This window comes from Rhipicephalus microplus, chromosome 8 (assembly GCF_043290135.1).
Source record: "Rhipicephalus microplus isolate Deutch F79 chromosome 8, USDA_Rmic, whole genome shotgun sequence".
Taxonomy (NCBI): Eukaryota; Metazoa; Arthropoda; class Arachnida; order Ixodida; family Ixodidae; genus Rhipicephalus; species Rhipicephalus microplus.
The window spans coordinates 3541326-3558307 of record NC_134707.1 but is presented as its reverse complement, the minus strand read 5'-3'; the positions used below and the strand labels follow the sequence as shown (position 1 = coordinate 3558307).

The 16982-nt window shown below is 44.6% G+C and overlaps 2 protein-coding genes across 2 annotated transcripts in view; both read right to left on the bottom strand.

The window, feature by feature from the left end:
• Nucleotides 1–308: 308 nt before the first annotated feature.
• On the bottom strand, nt 309–2090 carry LOC142768772 (THAP domain-containing protein 2-like). The gene is made up of 3 exons (XM_075870779.1): nt 1847–2090; nt 1494–1692; nt 309–823 (listed from the first exon to the last, which is right to left on the bottom strand). Exons 1-3 carry the CDS (start codon nt 1915–1917, stop codon nt 596–598), a joined length of 498 nt encoding a protein of 165 aa, XP_075726894.1. The 5' UTR covers nt 1918–2090; the 3' UTR covers nt 309–595.
• An 11011-nt stretch (nt 2091–13101) lies between these two features.
• Nucleotides 13102–16982, bottom strand: part of LOC119165141 (uncharacterized) — a 70045-nt gene continuing 66164 nt past the window's right edge. The window contains exon 6 of the mRNA XM_037417325.2: nt 13102–16112. Coding sequence (XP_037273222.2) covers nt 15988–16112 — 125 coding nt within the window. The 3' untranslated portion in view covers nt 13102–15987. The remainder of the gene's footprint in view (nt 16113–16982) is intronic.

Below are 16982 nucleotides of genomic sequence, written 5' to 3'. Positions count from 1 at the left end.
GCCAAGGAGGATATAAAAACCTGCTGGAGTGGAAGCCGCCTATGCTTACCCATGGGAGCGGGTGAAGCCGTGCCGAGCCGCCGGCGGCCATCTTGGCAGAGGCAAGAAACAGCCGAGTACAGCGGCGCTCGCGCTTATCTAAGCAGCAGGTGCAGTTTCTCGCGTCTTCAAAGCAATAAAAACAGTTGTGTCAGGTTGTAAGCATTTATTCTTTGCTTTTTGGTGGCGAAATGGCCTACTAAAACGCTTTGAGAAACTCGAAAATGGAAGAACACAATCACACAAACATTAAAAATATATGTGAACAGTATAGCCGAAACGAGCAGTGCGGGGAGACTTGTACCAGCCCCTTAGTGTTCGCTGGGATGGGAGGGCTTCGTTGAACTTGGATCGTACATACTCGTACGCGGCTGGACTAAAAATGCAAAGTCAGTGCAAATGCTCGCAGCTCAGGTGGGTACTTGCCCTTCTGCTCATTGCCCACCCGGCACAATAGTTGCTGAATGTCATCCGAGAAAACAGATGAAAACACATGCGAGCCTTCTTCTGACAAGAGTTTTCGCTCTCTGATTTCTTTGATGATTTCTTGGGCGGTTTAATTTCTCTTGACCAGCCTTCGTTTAGTTTGCTGCAGTGTTTTGACCTTCTTCTTCAACTGGGTTATCTCTTCTTGTGAGGAAAGGACCTTGTCTTTGTAGAACTGTTTGGTTGGCGAGTCTTCAGGAAAATATTCAGCTCCAGGCAGGTCGCACAACCCAGAACACTCAGGACCAAGCGGGGCCGGGAAATCTCGAGACTTGGGGTCGGGACGCTTCTGTTTGACCTGGGTTTGAAAGCATACGTTTTCTCAGACGAGCTAAAAAGGCAGCAAGCGCAAAGACTAAATGAAACCTCACACGTATAATGTGGGTACGATTAAGCTACACATTTTCTTTGAAGAAATAATAAATGTATTAAGTAACAAGCTTTTTCATAGTCGTGCACGAGACATTGTATGCCAGCAAAAAAGACATGCACCCGCTCTGGTATAACTTTCCATTCGCCGGATGTGCCTTTAAGTATTGAATTGTAACCACTGTCAGTATGCTGTAGATGTCAATAATGTTTCTGTAGTAAACATTTCTGTATGCCAATTCCTGCTTAAGACCTGGTAAACAGGTCAGTAGTAATAAATAAATAAATAAGTATCTTGATCACCAGTTAAGCCGAAGGTGAAGCAGTTACCATTACCGGTAACTTCACCTTCGCCGGTGGTGTCCGGTAACGCGGTAAACGGTAACGCAAACACGGTAACGATATGCTAAATCTACAGCTACTCCTCCACAGTACCGCCAATTCTCGGCACGCAAAAAATGCCACGTATACCCGCAACAACATTTCGTGGAACAAGTATTATGTAGCGGCCGTAACGCCACAAGCGTTATGCACGCTAAACATTACGCTTCTCATCCAACGATGTCAGTAATACCAGAGTCCACTCTGGTAATACTCACAGGTTTCTGCAGATGAGGCGGAAAAGCTGGAAACGACGTGGGCACACTTCCCACCCACAGTCGCGTCGTTTGCCCAGTGTGGTCAAAGCACTCAGGAGTGAAATGTACAGAGCACAGGCGGTCTCCATCCTTAGCGCGCCACCCTTCACGGCGAACTGCCCGCTCCCAAAGACTCCGAACTTCTGCATTCTTTGGAAACCTGTCAAGAAATATACGACAATCAACTGCGGCACACGTACACACAATGCCATTTTGCTGCTCTTTCATGCGCGGGCCTGCAAGCAACTACGATGCCGCGAGTAGAACCGCGAGAAATGACCGCGAGTAGAACACGCTAAATTTCATGTACTTACAGGTGAAATGTGAGGCCACAACCTTTCTTCAGCCTGTTTGTGCATCCGTAGGCAACGCAAGAGGTAACCATTATCCAAGAGCAAGACTTGCACTCATTGAAAACTTTGAAGAGAACAGCGTGCACCAGCAACGAAGCGTGGAGGCGACACACCGGCAGCGCGCTTTCTGCCTCCGGCAAGATGGCTGCCGCTGGCGTCACCTGACGGGCGTCGCTTCCACTCCAGCAAGTTTTTATATCCTCCTTGGTTGCAGCATGCGACAAAAGGCGTGGCCTCTGGGACCGCTCGCCGGCGCTAGCCGGCACAAGTTTCCTCCGCACCACGGCTCTCGCAGCCGAGATGCGGAGTCTGAACAGCCCACGCAGACTGTTTACAAGACAGCACCGAGCTCATGGTTGGTTGGTAACAACTTTATTGGAAGTCCGGTAGAGCTTTCGCCGACCGGGCCTTAGGTCTTCCGCGTGGGGACGTCAAGATTTTGTCTGACCGCCACCTCGCGGGCCTGCTGGACGGCCCAGAGTTGGTCACCGAGGCTGGGGCTGCACAGGACAGTGGCCAACCGCGGCCGAAGGGTTCCGGATTCACCACCTTGCGGATTTCTGGCGCAGTCCCAGAGCATGTTATTTAATGTTGCGGCATCACTATGGCATATCTTGCACATGTTCGTCGGATATATATTGGGGCGTAGTCTGTTAAACAGCGATGGGTTGGGATACGTGTGCGTCTACAGCTGCCGTAAAGACACCGCCTGCATCCTGTTCAGGTTCTCGCTGGGTGGAGGAAAGGTTCGGTGGGCCAGGTGTATAGCCTTGGTAATTTCATTATAGCTCGTCGAACGGTCTTTGGTGTTTCTCCATAGAGGATGGTCGCCGGCGCGGTTCACGAGCTCGCGCCACCTGGCGCGTGCCGTCTCGTTTAGGTTGCGGTGTGTCTCCGATACCTCTCCCATTTGAGCCGGGAACCACATGAGCCTGGTTTGAAGCTTTGCCTCTTGATAAAATTTTCTATTGCGCAGGACTTTGGCCGCTCGTTGCGAGATACATCCTCTGGCGAAGTTTCTTACCGCTTGTCTCGAGTCACAGAGTACAGTAGTGCATGACGGATCCATGAGCGCGAGCGCCACCGCTAATTTCTCCGCTTCTTGTGCGTGGTCACTTTTACGCGAGGAGGTTTCTGGCGTGGACGTGCGCCCTCATAAGTGACGCTGGTCGCCGCCATACTAAAAAAAGAAAGACTCGGAAGCAGACGACAAAGTGCGCTTCGTAGCTCCGCCCTCGATGTGACCTTTGGAGACTGTGACATGCTTTTGTAAAGCAGTTACATATTTTCCAAGGCCATGGTGACATTGTTGCTTATGGCTGCAAAAATTGCATCAAGAAGATGCCTGGGATCAATTTTAACGTGATCCATAATCAAGATAAGATCCATAATCTTTTCTAAATTTTACGCAAGGAGGTTTTTGGTGTATTGTTTCTAATTATTCATCCATCTACTTGTTTGTGTAATCAGCTTTCTATTTATACATTTACTTCTTCATCAATTTATTCATTACCTATCTTTTTGTTTCTTCAGTTATCTATTTATCGTTTACCTATTCATCTATCTAGATACGTAGTTACTTATCTAGTTATCTATCTACACGTTTATTTACTTGTCTAATCATCTATCTACATACGTAAGTTTTCTGTAGTAATCATCTATCCATTTATTTGTTTGTTTAGTTATCTATCTATACGTTTACTTGTTCATCTATCTATGGACTAATTACTCATCTAGTCAATTATCTACATAATTACCTATTCAACCATCCACATAAATGTTTGTGTAGTTATTTATATATACGTTTATCTGTAAATCTATCTATAAACTTATTTACTCATTAAGTTATCTATCTACTTATTTGACTATTCATTCATCTGTTTGTTTGTCTAGTTAATTACATATACGTTTATCTGTACATCTATCTATAAACTTATTTACTCATTAGGTTATCTATCTACTTATTTGACTATTCATTCATCTATTTGTTTGTCTAGTCAATTATGTATTTCTACGTTTATTTATTCAATTATCTATATACCTATTTACTTGTCTAGTTATTTATCTACTTACTTATTCATTCACTCTTTTGTTTGTTTGTCTAGTCATCTATCTATATCTACGTTTACCTATTCAGCAAGGAGGTTTTATAATATGTCTTCTAGAGTAGAGGTGCGCCCCGATAAGTGACGCCGGTCGCCGCCATACTAGAAAAGGAAAGACTCGGAAGCAGACGACCTCGTGCGCTTCGTAGCTTCGCCCTCGCAGTCGCCTTTGGAGACTGTGACATGCTGTTACAAAGCAGTTAAAGATATTATAAGGCCATGGTGACTCCGCGCGTCGCTTATGGGTGCACAAACCGCACCAAGAATTCAAACCAACTAGCCCAAATCGCCATTCTTCTTCGCACCAAGATGACGCTTGGGATCACTTTTAACGTGTAAGTATTCTCGCTTCGTTCGCCTACGATCGCCTGTTTTTCCGCGTATGCTGTTAAATTTGAAACAATATGAAAGGTGCGCATATACTGGAAGGTAATTGCATATATTGGAAGGAAGGCAGCTATATGGAACGTAATTTGAAGCTTTAAATGCTCGCTGACACGACGTTAACTGTTCGTAAGTTTTAAGTTTATGGACAAAGCACAAAATACTTGCGGTTTATAGCTGCACGTATCAAACATTGCAACGAGTAGAATGTCTGAATGCCCTTTGAATTCCAAGTTTCCTGGTGTTCTATATATTGCCACCTGGTGTTCTGTGCCAGTGAACAGTGGGTCAGTTCTGTGCCGGTGAACGAGGAAGACGAAGGCGAGCAACCCGTGCCAGCGGAGACGTCCTTCTTTGTCTCTGAGATTTTTGACAGTCGCGTCCCTTTATACGTTCCTTCGAGCTCTTAGCGCGTGACAACTGGTGGAGGTGCTGGGCACCCTATGCACCGAACCCCTCCCAGTACAAGAAGCTCCAGCCCCATACCGGTGGTTACGCCTGTTCACCGTGCTAGCCGCAGGATCCGTGGACTGGACCCTGAGTTCGGACTTCTCTCAGAGGAGATGACTGCCCCAACTATTCCGGGCAGCGCCGTCCCAAGCGGCTCCAACCCAGCCAGTATGGAAGGCGCAACGCCATTGAAATATACACTGTTCAAAACAAAAACGCCGAATCCCTTTCATGGTGCTGTCCATGAGGATGTTGAAGATTGGCTTGTCCACTATGACTTCGTTGCCGCTCATAACATGTGGGATGACACAGACAAGCTCCGACATGTCTACTTCAGTTTGAACGACGGGGCACGTGTTTGGTACGAAAACCGGGCAGGTGTGTTCACGTCATGGGTGGACTTCAAACGCCGGCTTCTTGAAACGTATGCAAGTCGCGATCGCCGGGAGCGAGCTGAACGTGAACTCCAGTGCCGTATGCAAATGCCAAATGAAGGCGTAGCGATGTATGTTGAGGACATGACGCGTCTTTTTCGACGAGCCAACCCTCACATGCCGGAAGAGAAGAAGGTGCGATACCTGATGCGTGGAGTGAAGGAGCAGTTGTTCGGTGGTCTTGTGCGCAGCCCCCTAAGACTACGTCAGAGTTTCTTGCTGACGCCGTCCTGATTGAAAGCACGCTTCGGCAACAGATCCAGACGTACGAGCGACAAGAGAACTTTGCTTCTACTACGGACTACATGGGTGGTCTTGGCGCCCAAGTCGACTTCTTCCGAGAGCTCATACGTTCTGTAATTCGCGAAGAACCGCAGAAGTTATCTGTACCCAGCACCTCCACCAGCTGTCACGCGCTAAGAGCTCGAGGGAACGTATAAAGGGACGCGACTGTCAAAAATCTCAGAGACAAAGATGATTATGATGATGATGATCCTTGATACTCTGGCGCACACCCACAAAGGGGGATAGGCCAAGAACCGGGCGGCAGGATCTTAACTAAAAGGCTAATGGTTTTTCAAACAAAACGTAATTTTGGGCTGAAAAAAAATATGGAAAGAAAAGCCGAAAATCGAAAAAGGAGTATATCTGAGCAGGGAGCGATGCAGGCTATCAGATGCGATTTGAGACAGAGGTAATGGTGGGTCTAAAATTATATATATATATATATATATATATATATATATATATATATATTGTGAGCATTATTTATGCGTCCCATCTTTTCATCTGTAAATACTCATCATCACCAGTCAAGTTTATGTTACAATATATATATACAATATACAATATATATACAATATAATATATATACAATATACAATATATATATATTACAATATATATATACAATATATATATAGTCAAGTTTATGTTACAATATATATATATATATATATATATATATATATATATATATATATATATATATATATATATATATATATATATATATATATATATATATATATATATATATATATATATATATATAGGCAGATTAACATGGCAATCGCTTTGTTTCCATTATGTATTCAAATACCGCAGAGCAGACGTCCCTGTGGCTATAACCGAATTTAATGCTGCCAAACGACAAAATTACTGCCACATTTAATTCTAATCCCAATTTTTCAAACGGAGCTACCAGGTATCTTTTCCGCTGATGAGAATATCGGCGACAGAACAAAAAGAAGTGATCTATCGTTTCCATTTCTTCGCAAGTCTGACATAAAGGTGACGCCTTTAGACCAACTTTATGCAAATAATAATTCAGTTGCGGAATTCTGCAACGCAATCTTGTAAAAGTAACTTCCAAGTGCCGTGTTGCACACCACTGTCTATTCCAGCGGCATTTTAGATGTGCGAAATCTCGATATTTATCCAATGAGTAGCAGTCGTATTCATGCAAACAGAGGGTTGTAAACCTTATTGCTGTCGCGTAAGCCGTATCAGGCAAAATCGGGATAAGGGGACCACTCAGAGATACTGTGGCTCGTCTCCGCTGGCACGGGTTGCTCGTCTTCGTCTTCCTCGTTCACCGGCACAGAACTGACCCACTGTTCACTGGCACAGAACACCAGGTGGAAATATATATTGGCGAGTTACCATTGAATTTGGTACATGCTTATCGAGGAATTCGCAAACGTAGAGAATATTTTTCATGCCGTGATTATCCGTGTTACATGTTTCCGAAAGACAGTGCGCTGCGTTCTGCCATGGGAACGTGTTAGTCGAAGAAATGGTTGGAGGGCTAAGGATGGTGACCACATCTGGTTCAATTACTACGACAGAATGGGGCAGACAACGAGACTGCGGCCTGGCAGTGTACCTTCGATTTTTCCTGCTTTGCCATCGCATCTGCAAAAAACCTGTTAGTTTCTACCTCCTTGACGTACATTCAATAGAATTTAGTCACGAAAGTAAGCAATTGCGTCTAAAACAAGATGAGACACCTTTGAAATCCGTTCTATCTTGCCGACAAAACTGAAACGAAAACGCCTATAGATGAGGTTTCCAGAATGAGTGAGTGGCGGTATATCAAACATCGAGCTACCTAGTTTCTATGTTCTGAAGGCTGCGCTTGCCATGACAACACACGTCGCCAACGGAAGTTGGTAAATATTATCCAGAACTAACGCCACTACAATCGTTCTTATACACGGTTCATTTAGGGTACGTCACATGGAGTTTATTGGTTGCAGCGGCATCGAGGATTCGGTTTTAGTTCTGCCGGTAAATTAGTAAGAGTTCAAAAACTCTACGAAGATATAATAGTGACTACCAGTTTACTTAATTACTTCTCTATATTAAACTTTAGCATTAATCATTTTAACCTTCCTATATATTCTCTGGTAATCTGCCGACACACACGCACACACACACATGCACACGTACGCACGCACGCACGCGAAACAGGCATGCAAATGTCGCGTTCCCCTTGATATTGAGTATCTACAGGCACATTTCTCAAAACACCCAATACATGCTACAACCCTTTTGTGCCTCAATAGTTATATACAGTGCGCCAGCAAGCTCGATATGACAAGCATCCCTCGACAACAGATTGATCTGAAAGCGTGCACCTGATAATAAGTGCATGAAATAATTGGTGTCATAAACGAGAAAAGGCATTTGTTCATTGGTATAACCTAAAAGTGGTTTCCATGTCATTTTTTATTGTGCAACTACGAACCGACGCGTGCAACGCGCGTATTCCATTGGAGTCTATGGCAGTTCCACCCTGTTTTTCCTCTAGCAATATGGCCGCGGGCGGCGGCCGGGTCTTTCATTGCAGTTTATGGCAGTTCCACCCTGTTTTTCCTCTAGCAATATGGCTGCTGGCGGCGGCCGGGTCACAACTCGCGGCCGACGCGAGTTTACAAAAGCGAGTGGATAGACCTCCCCCCACAATGATCTGCGCTCGGCGCTCTTACAAGGCTCTCGGAAGATGCGCGCTCATTGGTTCGTGCGTGAAGTCGTCAGCAAACATGGCTGCGCCCGAGACGATGTTGCAGGGATCGTGTGTCGGGCGGGGACACAGCTGATTAACCTATCTTTTTGTTTGTGTAGTTATCTATTTATCGTTTACCTACTCATCTATCTATATACTTAGTTACTTATTTTGTTATCCATCTACAAGCTTATTTACTTGTCTAGTCATCTATCTTTACACGTACGTGTTTTGTACTAATCATCTATCCATTCATTTGTTTGTTTAGTTATCTATCTATACGTTTACTTGTCATCTATCTATGTATTATTTACTCATCTATTCATCTATCTACTTGCACACCTAATCATCCATCCGTATTGATGTTTGTCTAGTTATTTAAATATACGTTTATTTGTACATCTATCTATGTGTTTATTTACTCATCAAGTTGTCTATCTACCTACGTGACTATTCATTCATCTAGTTGTTTGTCCAGTCCTCTCTCTCTCTCTCTCTCTCTCTCTCTCTATATATATATATATATATATATATATATATATATATATATATATATATATATATATATATATATATATATATATATATATATATATATATATATATATATATATATATATATATATATATATACACACGTTTACCTATTCATCAAGGAGGTTTTATAATGAATTCAAGTAGGTTTAGATGAATTGCTGTGCGCCGCATCTCGGAGGCACCACTTGTGCGCAAGTATCCACAGTGCGAATGCAAACCTGAAGTATAGTACGTTAAAATGAATTTCACAAAGTTTTTGTGGATAAAATTACGGGAGGCGTAATCTTTGTCCCTACTTTGAACCATATGATCTAAAGCATTGCCTCCGAGATGCGGCGCACAGCAATTCATTTGTAGAGCAGACGACGGATGACAACTTGCCCTAAAGCGTGTTCTTCAGTCTAATGCGGCAGTCTTCGTGCCCCAAATGATAAAAATTTGTTATGAATCGTTTATGAACTCATTCTAGATTCAATTCTCTTACCCAACGTGTTGCAAACACATGGCCGTCACAGCAGCTCCATCTGTGTGTCAGTTATAGAGAGGCACCACATATTGGAAGTCTCAGAGCTCTACGTATAAGAGTGAATTCAGATACTGTAAAATACCGTGTTCAAAATAGTTACTCCTATCTGCTAAGACAGCCTTTCTTCACCAAATGCGGTCACGTTTACTCGCGTTTGAAGCTTATTGCCGCTTTTCCGTTCCGATTTCTAGATTTCTCAACTTATCAGCGCATTATCGAAAAGCTCTGATTTGTACCACGAATATTGTTGCTAAAAACAAAATAATGCAACATGTTTTTCTATACTACTGTATGATGGCCTTTGGATGTCTATTTACGAGATTTTAAGAAAAATCGAAGATGGGGTGTTTTTATTATTCAAATTTCAGTGGAGTACACTTTTGCCAATATGAAAACTTTGAGGCAATATATAAAAATTTACATTTGCCCTACGGCAGCAATAATTTATGTACCTAATGAACACACTATACTCTTAAAACGTGTCAAGTTTGACAACGCTGCTTGCATTACTTTCAGAGAAAACAAAATGGGGAATACGTAACTTATTTTACACGGTAGCAAAATTAGACATTTTTAAAAGCTATTTTTTTAAGGTCTACAAATTTGAAACCGTATGAATTCATTCTTCATTAGACATGCATTTCAGGTAAAAAATATCTTCCTTGAAACAAAAGTATTTGTATTTTTGTAGCATCTGCAATTTTCGAAAATGACAGGTGACGAAATTGGTGCCTCCGTGTTGGTGAAGTTTCATTTTTTTTTCTCGTAAGTTGTGCCGTTAATCATAAAACGAAGTTGATTTTCGGGCTACCTGGTGAGAGGTGCACGAAATATAAAATACTCAATGAAATCTAAGATATCAACTTTTGGACCCGTGTCGATCTCTCGTGGAATCACCCTGCTGTTAGTTCTCATCAATATTTCGCCAAGCATCATTGAGGTAAAGGCATGCGGCACGGACATTAATAAACTATGGTTTAAACCGCGCTTAGACTGAAAGAAGTTTCTGCCTACGTTACTGCTACTGATCGTCACACCAGCGTTATATGAGACACGCCAACAGAGCTGTTTCCTTGTACCTGTTGCAAAAGTTTTACACACTGCAGAAATCACACGTGTTCTGTCTCTTAGCCAGAAATGTAGAATTCTAGGACTTTATACATTAACTGATTCTTCATTCCCTATTCTCTTTTTGCGTTTACTGATGTCTCGGGACCTCTCTCTGTAAAATGTGAATGAGTTATTTAGGCAAAACGGAAGCCTTTAATGTTCAGCGTAAAGAAAAATGCAATAGACGAAAATGTGTAATCGTTTCCGTAAGTGATATGAGCTGCGAGTATGTTATTAGATGAAGTTGCAAGACGCGACGCTTCACCTTGCTTTAAATAAAATGCGGCAACAGATTTAAGTTCGCCAGCCGTGTGCTTCTAGGGTTTATATATATATATATATATATATATATATATATATATATATATATATATATATATATATATATATATATATATATATATATATATATATATATATATATATATATATATATATATATATATATATATATATATATATATATATATATATATATATATATATAAAGTCACTGTGGTAGCGTAAAGCCACAATGAATAACAACTCATCTGGCACACCGCCGGGACATTCGGTGCGATTATCTGGCAACGTGAACAATATTTGAATGCAGCGAAGCTTCGCAGAACGTCAGCGTTGCTAGGCGGTTGCGGATATTCAGGCACTTGTAATATTCGAACGAATATTACAGTATTTGAGATCGCTTCGATTTGAATTTAAGTTAGAGAAAATTTCACAGGATTTCAAATAAACAAGAAAATAACTTTTTTTGTAAAGGTAGTTTCACTGCAGTGAAGGAATGTTGTAGTGTAATTACACCTTTCCAGGGGAACAGCACTACCGCAAAGCCCCACTTCAAATTTAAGGGAACATATTACTACCACAGCAATTAATCATTTAAAAACAATTATGCATATCATTTATGATATGTGATATATACTGTTTGAGTTTGATTCGAGTATATTGAACCAAATCAATATTCGCTTCGATTCTGCCTAGAACCTAAAGTTCACACAAGCCTAGTCATCGCGTGTTGAAGCTCTTTGATGACGCGCTCGCATCGCTAAACTCCAAAAATTTTAGTTATTTTTATTTTACTGAATGTTTTGCGCAGTGCCGTTGTCGCCACCGAAAGATGGCGCCGCGTGCACGTTTACGACTTAGAGGATTTATCAGCTGTTTCCGTTCACCATCTGAACGTGAGGACGAGAGTTGTTTAAGATGTCGATGCGCAATGGGTCCAATGTAGTCTTTACAGAAATTTCGGTAGGCTGATTTTGAATTTGTTAGAACGAAGGTGGACCTTGGGTTTTGTAGGGCGAGGGCGATTCCTGCTTCTTCCATACTAGTTGTGTCTGTGCCCCATGCCTTGGCCCGACAATTACTCTTCCAGACATCCGACCCCGGCATATCGCGCCCACACTCGATTACGCGTATGGACCCCTTCCTATCATACACAGATATTCTAGAACATCAAAGACTCGAAAGACGGAAGCTTCCGCCCCCGGGGCCAAAGCTCAGGAAAGAATCTCAGGTAGCGTGGCGTCGCCTGCAGATCTTGTCTTACCTCAATCCATACATACTGTCCAAGATAGATCCCGACACATACGCACCACAGTGTAGGTTCTGCGTCACTAAAACAGCCTCCCTGTACCACATGGTATGGGAATGCCCACACAATCCACCTCTGCAACCCATAGCACAGCACAACACTGTAGGGTGGGAGGCAGCTCTGTCCAGCTCGGATCCGAAGACCCAAGAGGCCCTTTGTGAGACGAGCGAGGACAGCGGCCCGTGCCAATGGGATCCCGGACTAAGGAGCCCACTCACCGACACTCTTTACTCGGTTACAAATAAATGTTTTATTCTCTCTCTCAGAGAATTTATTCGATGACAGCGATGGAAAATAGCCTGAATGAATTACCAGCCTACAGGAGGCTTTGGGTTTTAGCGACAACCATGGAAAGCTGAACACATTCGCGATAGAAGCAAGTAAGATACGGTTATGGTATTGGTGGCAGAAAAGAAGAGATAAAATACAAAAATAGTCGGGAAAGATGAGGTCATTCTGCCTGGAGAGGCAGAGAGATAGACCATGAATTTATAATTTTTTTGTTATATTAATATCATTTTAACCGAAGTAGATAAAGCATTAGGCCAACATGAAAAAAATAAGTTTTTGGTATTTTTCTTTCGAGCTTGGTGGCACACATGTCACCACCCCGTTATGAAGGGAATGCTCATAGCATTTATCCACCCATCCGTCCGACTTCCACAAGCCCGCTTTTAGCTTCAGGTTTCGAACATTAAGCATCTGCACAAATGGGGAAATGGAGTCGTCAAGAACACTTTCCATTCGCACTCCCATTTGGTTTCAATTGGTTTTATTCACCACTCCGCCAACTCACCTCTTTCTTTTTAATCATGCAAACTTACCGAACCGTGATGCAGGCCCGTTTAGTAAGAATTTTTGCTTGTAAAGGTGCCTCACTTTCCAAATATTATGGATAATTAAAAAAGGCACGTGTTTGCGCTCTTTGCGGTAAAACCACCCCCTTCCATCAAAATTTCAGGGGAGGTGGTCTAGGGAATTTCCTCCTCTTGGCTGTGAGCCTGAATGGATGTCTTCTGGCGTCGCTGCGCCACCAAGGAGAGACGAAGAAAGTTCACGGAGACAGGGCTTACGTCACATTTTTTTTTTCTTTCTTTCACGCTTTTTCCAACATTCTCTGCGCACACAAACACGCACAACATCAAAGGAACCACCGCTTCACGCATGGTGAAAGCGGCACCGGACCAATTCAGAGTTCGGTGAGCATTAAATGTGCGTTGGTATGCGTTGCGACCAACGCTTCATACAGCGCGGTGATGGAGTCTTTCGTGGATGCACCGCCATAAGTCGCACACACAACGACGCGTCAGTTCACCGGTTCGTCGTCTCGGTACTGTGATCTTTTGCGTTTGTATGTGTCCTCCCTCTGCCACAGGTCGTCGGGCATTCTCCGATGTCTTCAGCTGCGCAATATGGACGTTGCTTTGCCCGAAAGCTGACACGCATTATATATGCAAAACGAAGAATTGCGTACCGAACTATGGCACGGAAAAGAGGTCGTTAGAAACGCCACTGCACGAAATGAAAGGTCTTCCTTAAGTACAGATAAGCATAGGCATGCCCACGGCAGGGTAGAAGGCGACCCGATGACCATTTAAGAAGGAAGGGGGTGCAAAATGTGGCCCATACATTGATTAAAGAGGGGGGAAGGCGCTGCGATGAATCTTGCCCCACTCCTGAAGTGGCAGAAGACACAGACTGCAACACACGTCAAAAGTGTTTTCTCCTTTAAATATTTTACATCGTTTTATATATGTCTCGTCAGGGACCACGACCCATTTAGTGACCTAAGGATCTGACAAACTTTGGCGCTCTTTCCGCTCTTGAGCTTGCCGCATGTCTCACGTATTGTCGAGAAACTGCGTACAATCCCCGGGTCAGACTGAGCCAACCGTCTGACCGCAGCTTTCAGGCATGCTCGCTCGTGGACGAATGAGTTATTTGCGGTGTTGCCTGTAGTCTGCGCCACCATTAACGATCTTTCTGCGCGCAAACCTCGACAGTAGCACGAGACTCGTCGCTTAGAAAAAAAAAATCACTGGTGGAACCTCTGAATGTTCCTTTTTTGGGGTTCTCCCGTAAGCCTTTAGCCTGAAGTGTAACGTTCACACAAAACAAAGGCTGAGCAGTCAGTCAGTACAGGAACGAAGTTTTGGCTCTGCATAATTGGTGTTGCACGCAGCGCTCTTGCGTTTCGTGTCAATCAGCAGGTTTCCGGTGCGCGGACTCCTCACCATGCGTACCGAGGTGGATTAAGTTTACGTTTTTGTTACGTAAAACGATATAACTATTTCTGTTCATTCAAAAGGAAATGCGCTACTTCATGGATCACCGTCTTGGCCGACGAACTGCGCGTAACCTAAGCGTTTCAATGCACAGCAGCAAACTTTCCTTGAGAGCTGTATGTGTGCTCGCGTGTGTTTGTGTGGAAAAACTGCACGAAAATTCTAAAGGGGCAGATTTCTGAACAAAAATGAAATATTCCGGCATTTCCGAAGTTCTACAGCTCGTATTGAAGTTCTGAACTTCTAAAGGTCGCTGTAATTATTAATTAAATTTAAGTAAAATTGCTAATTATCCAGTTTGACGCAATGACAAAAGATGGCCGGTCGTGCTGCATACGGCTCAGAACAATACTAGGCCAACTGGATACTCGTAGCACATGCGTTTCTTTTAAATATTTAAGCGCAAATTTAGCTGAAAGAATGCTCTAGACAAATTTATGGAGATTCCAGCATGCGCGCGTCGACACGCCTGGCACGGAAGCCATGACACTCGTCTTCCCGAGAGCGAAACAAATATTTCTTTTCTAGATATCCTCACTGCATGACAATAGTTGAGCTTATTGGTTTTTCTTTCTTGCTCTGTTATGACGTATCGGCGGCCATCTAGTAGTCCGCCCTTCTCCCCGAAGTTCATGATCCGAGCGGGTCCATCCATCAGCCTTCGTCGAGTAAGAACAACGCTTCTCGCTAATTGAAAGGCCCCGCGTCTTCGCCGCCGCTGCAGTGGCTAATGGTGCGAGCCGCCGGCATACCCTCGGGACGTCCCGTCAGCGGCCAGCGCGACTGCACCGTGAGGGGGAGCCACGTTTTCGCCCCAGTGAAGCCTGTTTGCCTTTACGCGGTGATGCTTTGCAATGCGCCATTATATTCGGCGAAACAGCGCTGTAACGATCGTGGCTCGGTCGTCGTCTCTCGGGAACAGAAATAGCAGGCGGGTATCGGGAGGTGTAACACAACAGCGGGATAAAGAGCGACCCGAAAGAGACGCGGAATAAGTGCAGAGTCGCGTACTGTCGCCACCTGCGCTTATACTATATCAGAAGTGGTGGTCGTCGAGCGGTCCACGCTACATAGGGTGCCCACGGGGAGGGGTTCTCGCATCGGAAACAAAAGCAGCGGGCCGGCGGCCAAGTGAAGCGCGACCGCTGTCGGATGGACCCTCTCTAGCGCACGGCCGAGCCTGGCGGGGTCGTCTGTCATCGTTAGGCCTAACGCGATTTGGGGCACGCCGCGGATGGACTGCTGCTGGATGCGCGCCGCTTTGCCGCGCGCGAGTAGTGCTGGCGGAGAAGCCTCGTCTTCGTCGTCGTTGCCGTGGGTGAGTGCGGCTGGCCACACGGACCGCTCTGCGGCGGCGCCTAATCCAATCAGCGCTGCGGCCTCCACCAAATCGTCGTCGGGATGTAGAGTCTCCCCTCTCTCGTTTTCGGGACCAAGGGAAAGAGAAAGGTGTCCGGCGTTTTCTTTCGCTGGGGTGGCGAGGCACTAGCCATTGTTTCCGCGCACACTTCGTCGAAGAAGAGATCGCCTCTCCCGATAAAGGGAGAGGCCTCCGTTGTCAGTCAGGGGTGTCGTCGCCTCGGTCGTGGCGCTAATTCAATTGGCGCCCTGACTCATGGCGCCAGGTGAGGCGCCGCTTTTCTCCCCCGGGGAGGGACAGGTGAGCGCAGTCACGCGAACAGGGCGTCGATGGAGTGCTGCAGTCGGGCGCTGTGCTCGCGCGCTCGCAGTCGCAGCGCCGCGATGCTGTGCGTCCGCAGGTCCTGGCTCACGGCACCGCCGCTCGTCGCTGTGCCTGCAAACACCGAGACGAATGGTGCCGCTTGTGAGATCGTACACAATTGTTTTTTTTTCTCTCCATAGCGTAACACCAATGCACTAGAGTGGTGGAAGAAGAAAAGGAAATCAATAAATTAGATCGTATAACAGCATTCCGTTATGTTAACGCAAGGAACGAAGAGTAGCCGGGAAATAAAATGAACCGAAAGGTGTACTGACACAATTTTGAGACTTCGCAAATGGGGCATTTTTCGTTTGCTTGGAATGCAGTGTTAACACTCTCCACACGCCGGAGTCAGCCGAAGCGTATAAATTATTTTCTTTGATTTCAAAGTTTTTGTCGCTGAGCATCGGCAAGCCAGCCGCGCCGCAATGGGCATTATTCCTATAATTCAGCACAGTTTCATGCAGCCTAAGTCTCAGAAATTGCGGTCGGGGTTGCTGGAGACAATGTACTGATCGTTGGTTACGTGCACCACTAGCAGATGACATATCTGCCGCTAGTACGTCGCGAATTGCTGTCTCCTCATGACGGCACACTGCTATGACTCGTCACGGACCCCTTGATATTGAAACCGAACGTGTCTTTTTGGGGTAGCGGCACCGCTACCTCCAAAAAAGCGCATTTTTAATGCGAATTGAAAATAAAGTGCGATGCATGTTGGCATTTAGTGCGGTGATCCCAAAATATTGTGCATTCGTGTCAGGACTACTTCAAGAAATAAGTAAAAAGCAAAAACGAGCCTGGTGTAAATGATCTTTCAAGTCACCGTTTTAGTGCCACACTGTCACGTTCTTGGTCATCAAAAGTGTTTACTGATTATGCTGCATTGCACCACTATCTGCTTGTCCTATCGCAATAGGGGGTACGAAACCATCACTGAGC

Coding starts and splice junctions, on each gene's coding strand:
- LOC142768772 (XM_075870779.1), bottom strand. CDS start 1,917: ATGGTTACCTCTTGCGTTGCCTACGGATGCACAAACAGGCTGAAGAAA. Junction 1,693..1,846: donor TGTGGCCTCACATTTCACCT/GTAAGTACATGA, acceptor ATTTCTTGACAG/GTTTCCAAAGAATGCAGAAG. Junction 824..1,493: donor CGCCTCATCTGCAGAAACCT/GTGAGTATTACC, acceptor TTTCAAACCCAG/GTCAAACAGAAGCGTCCCGA.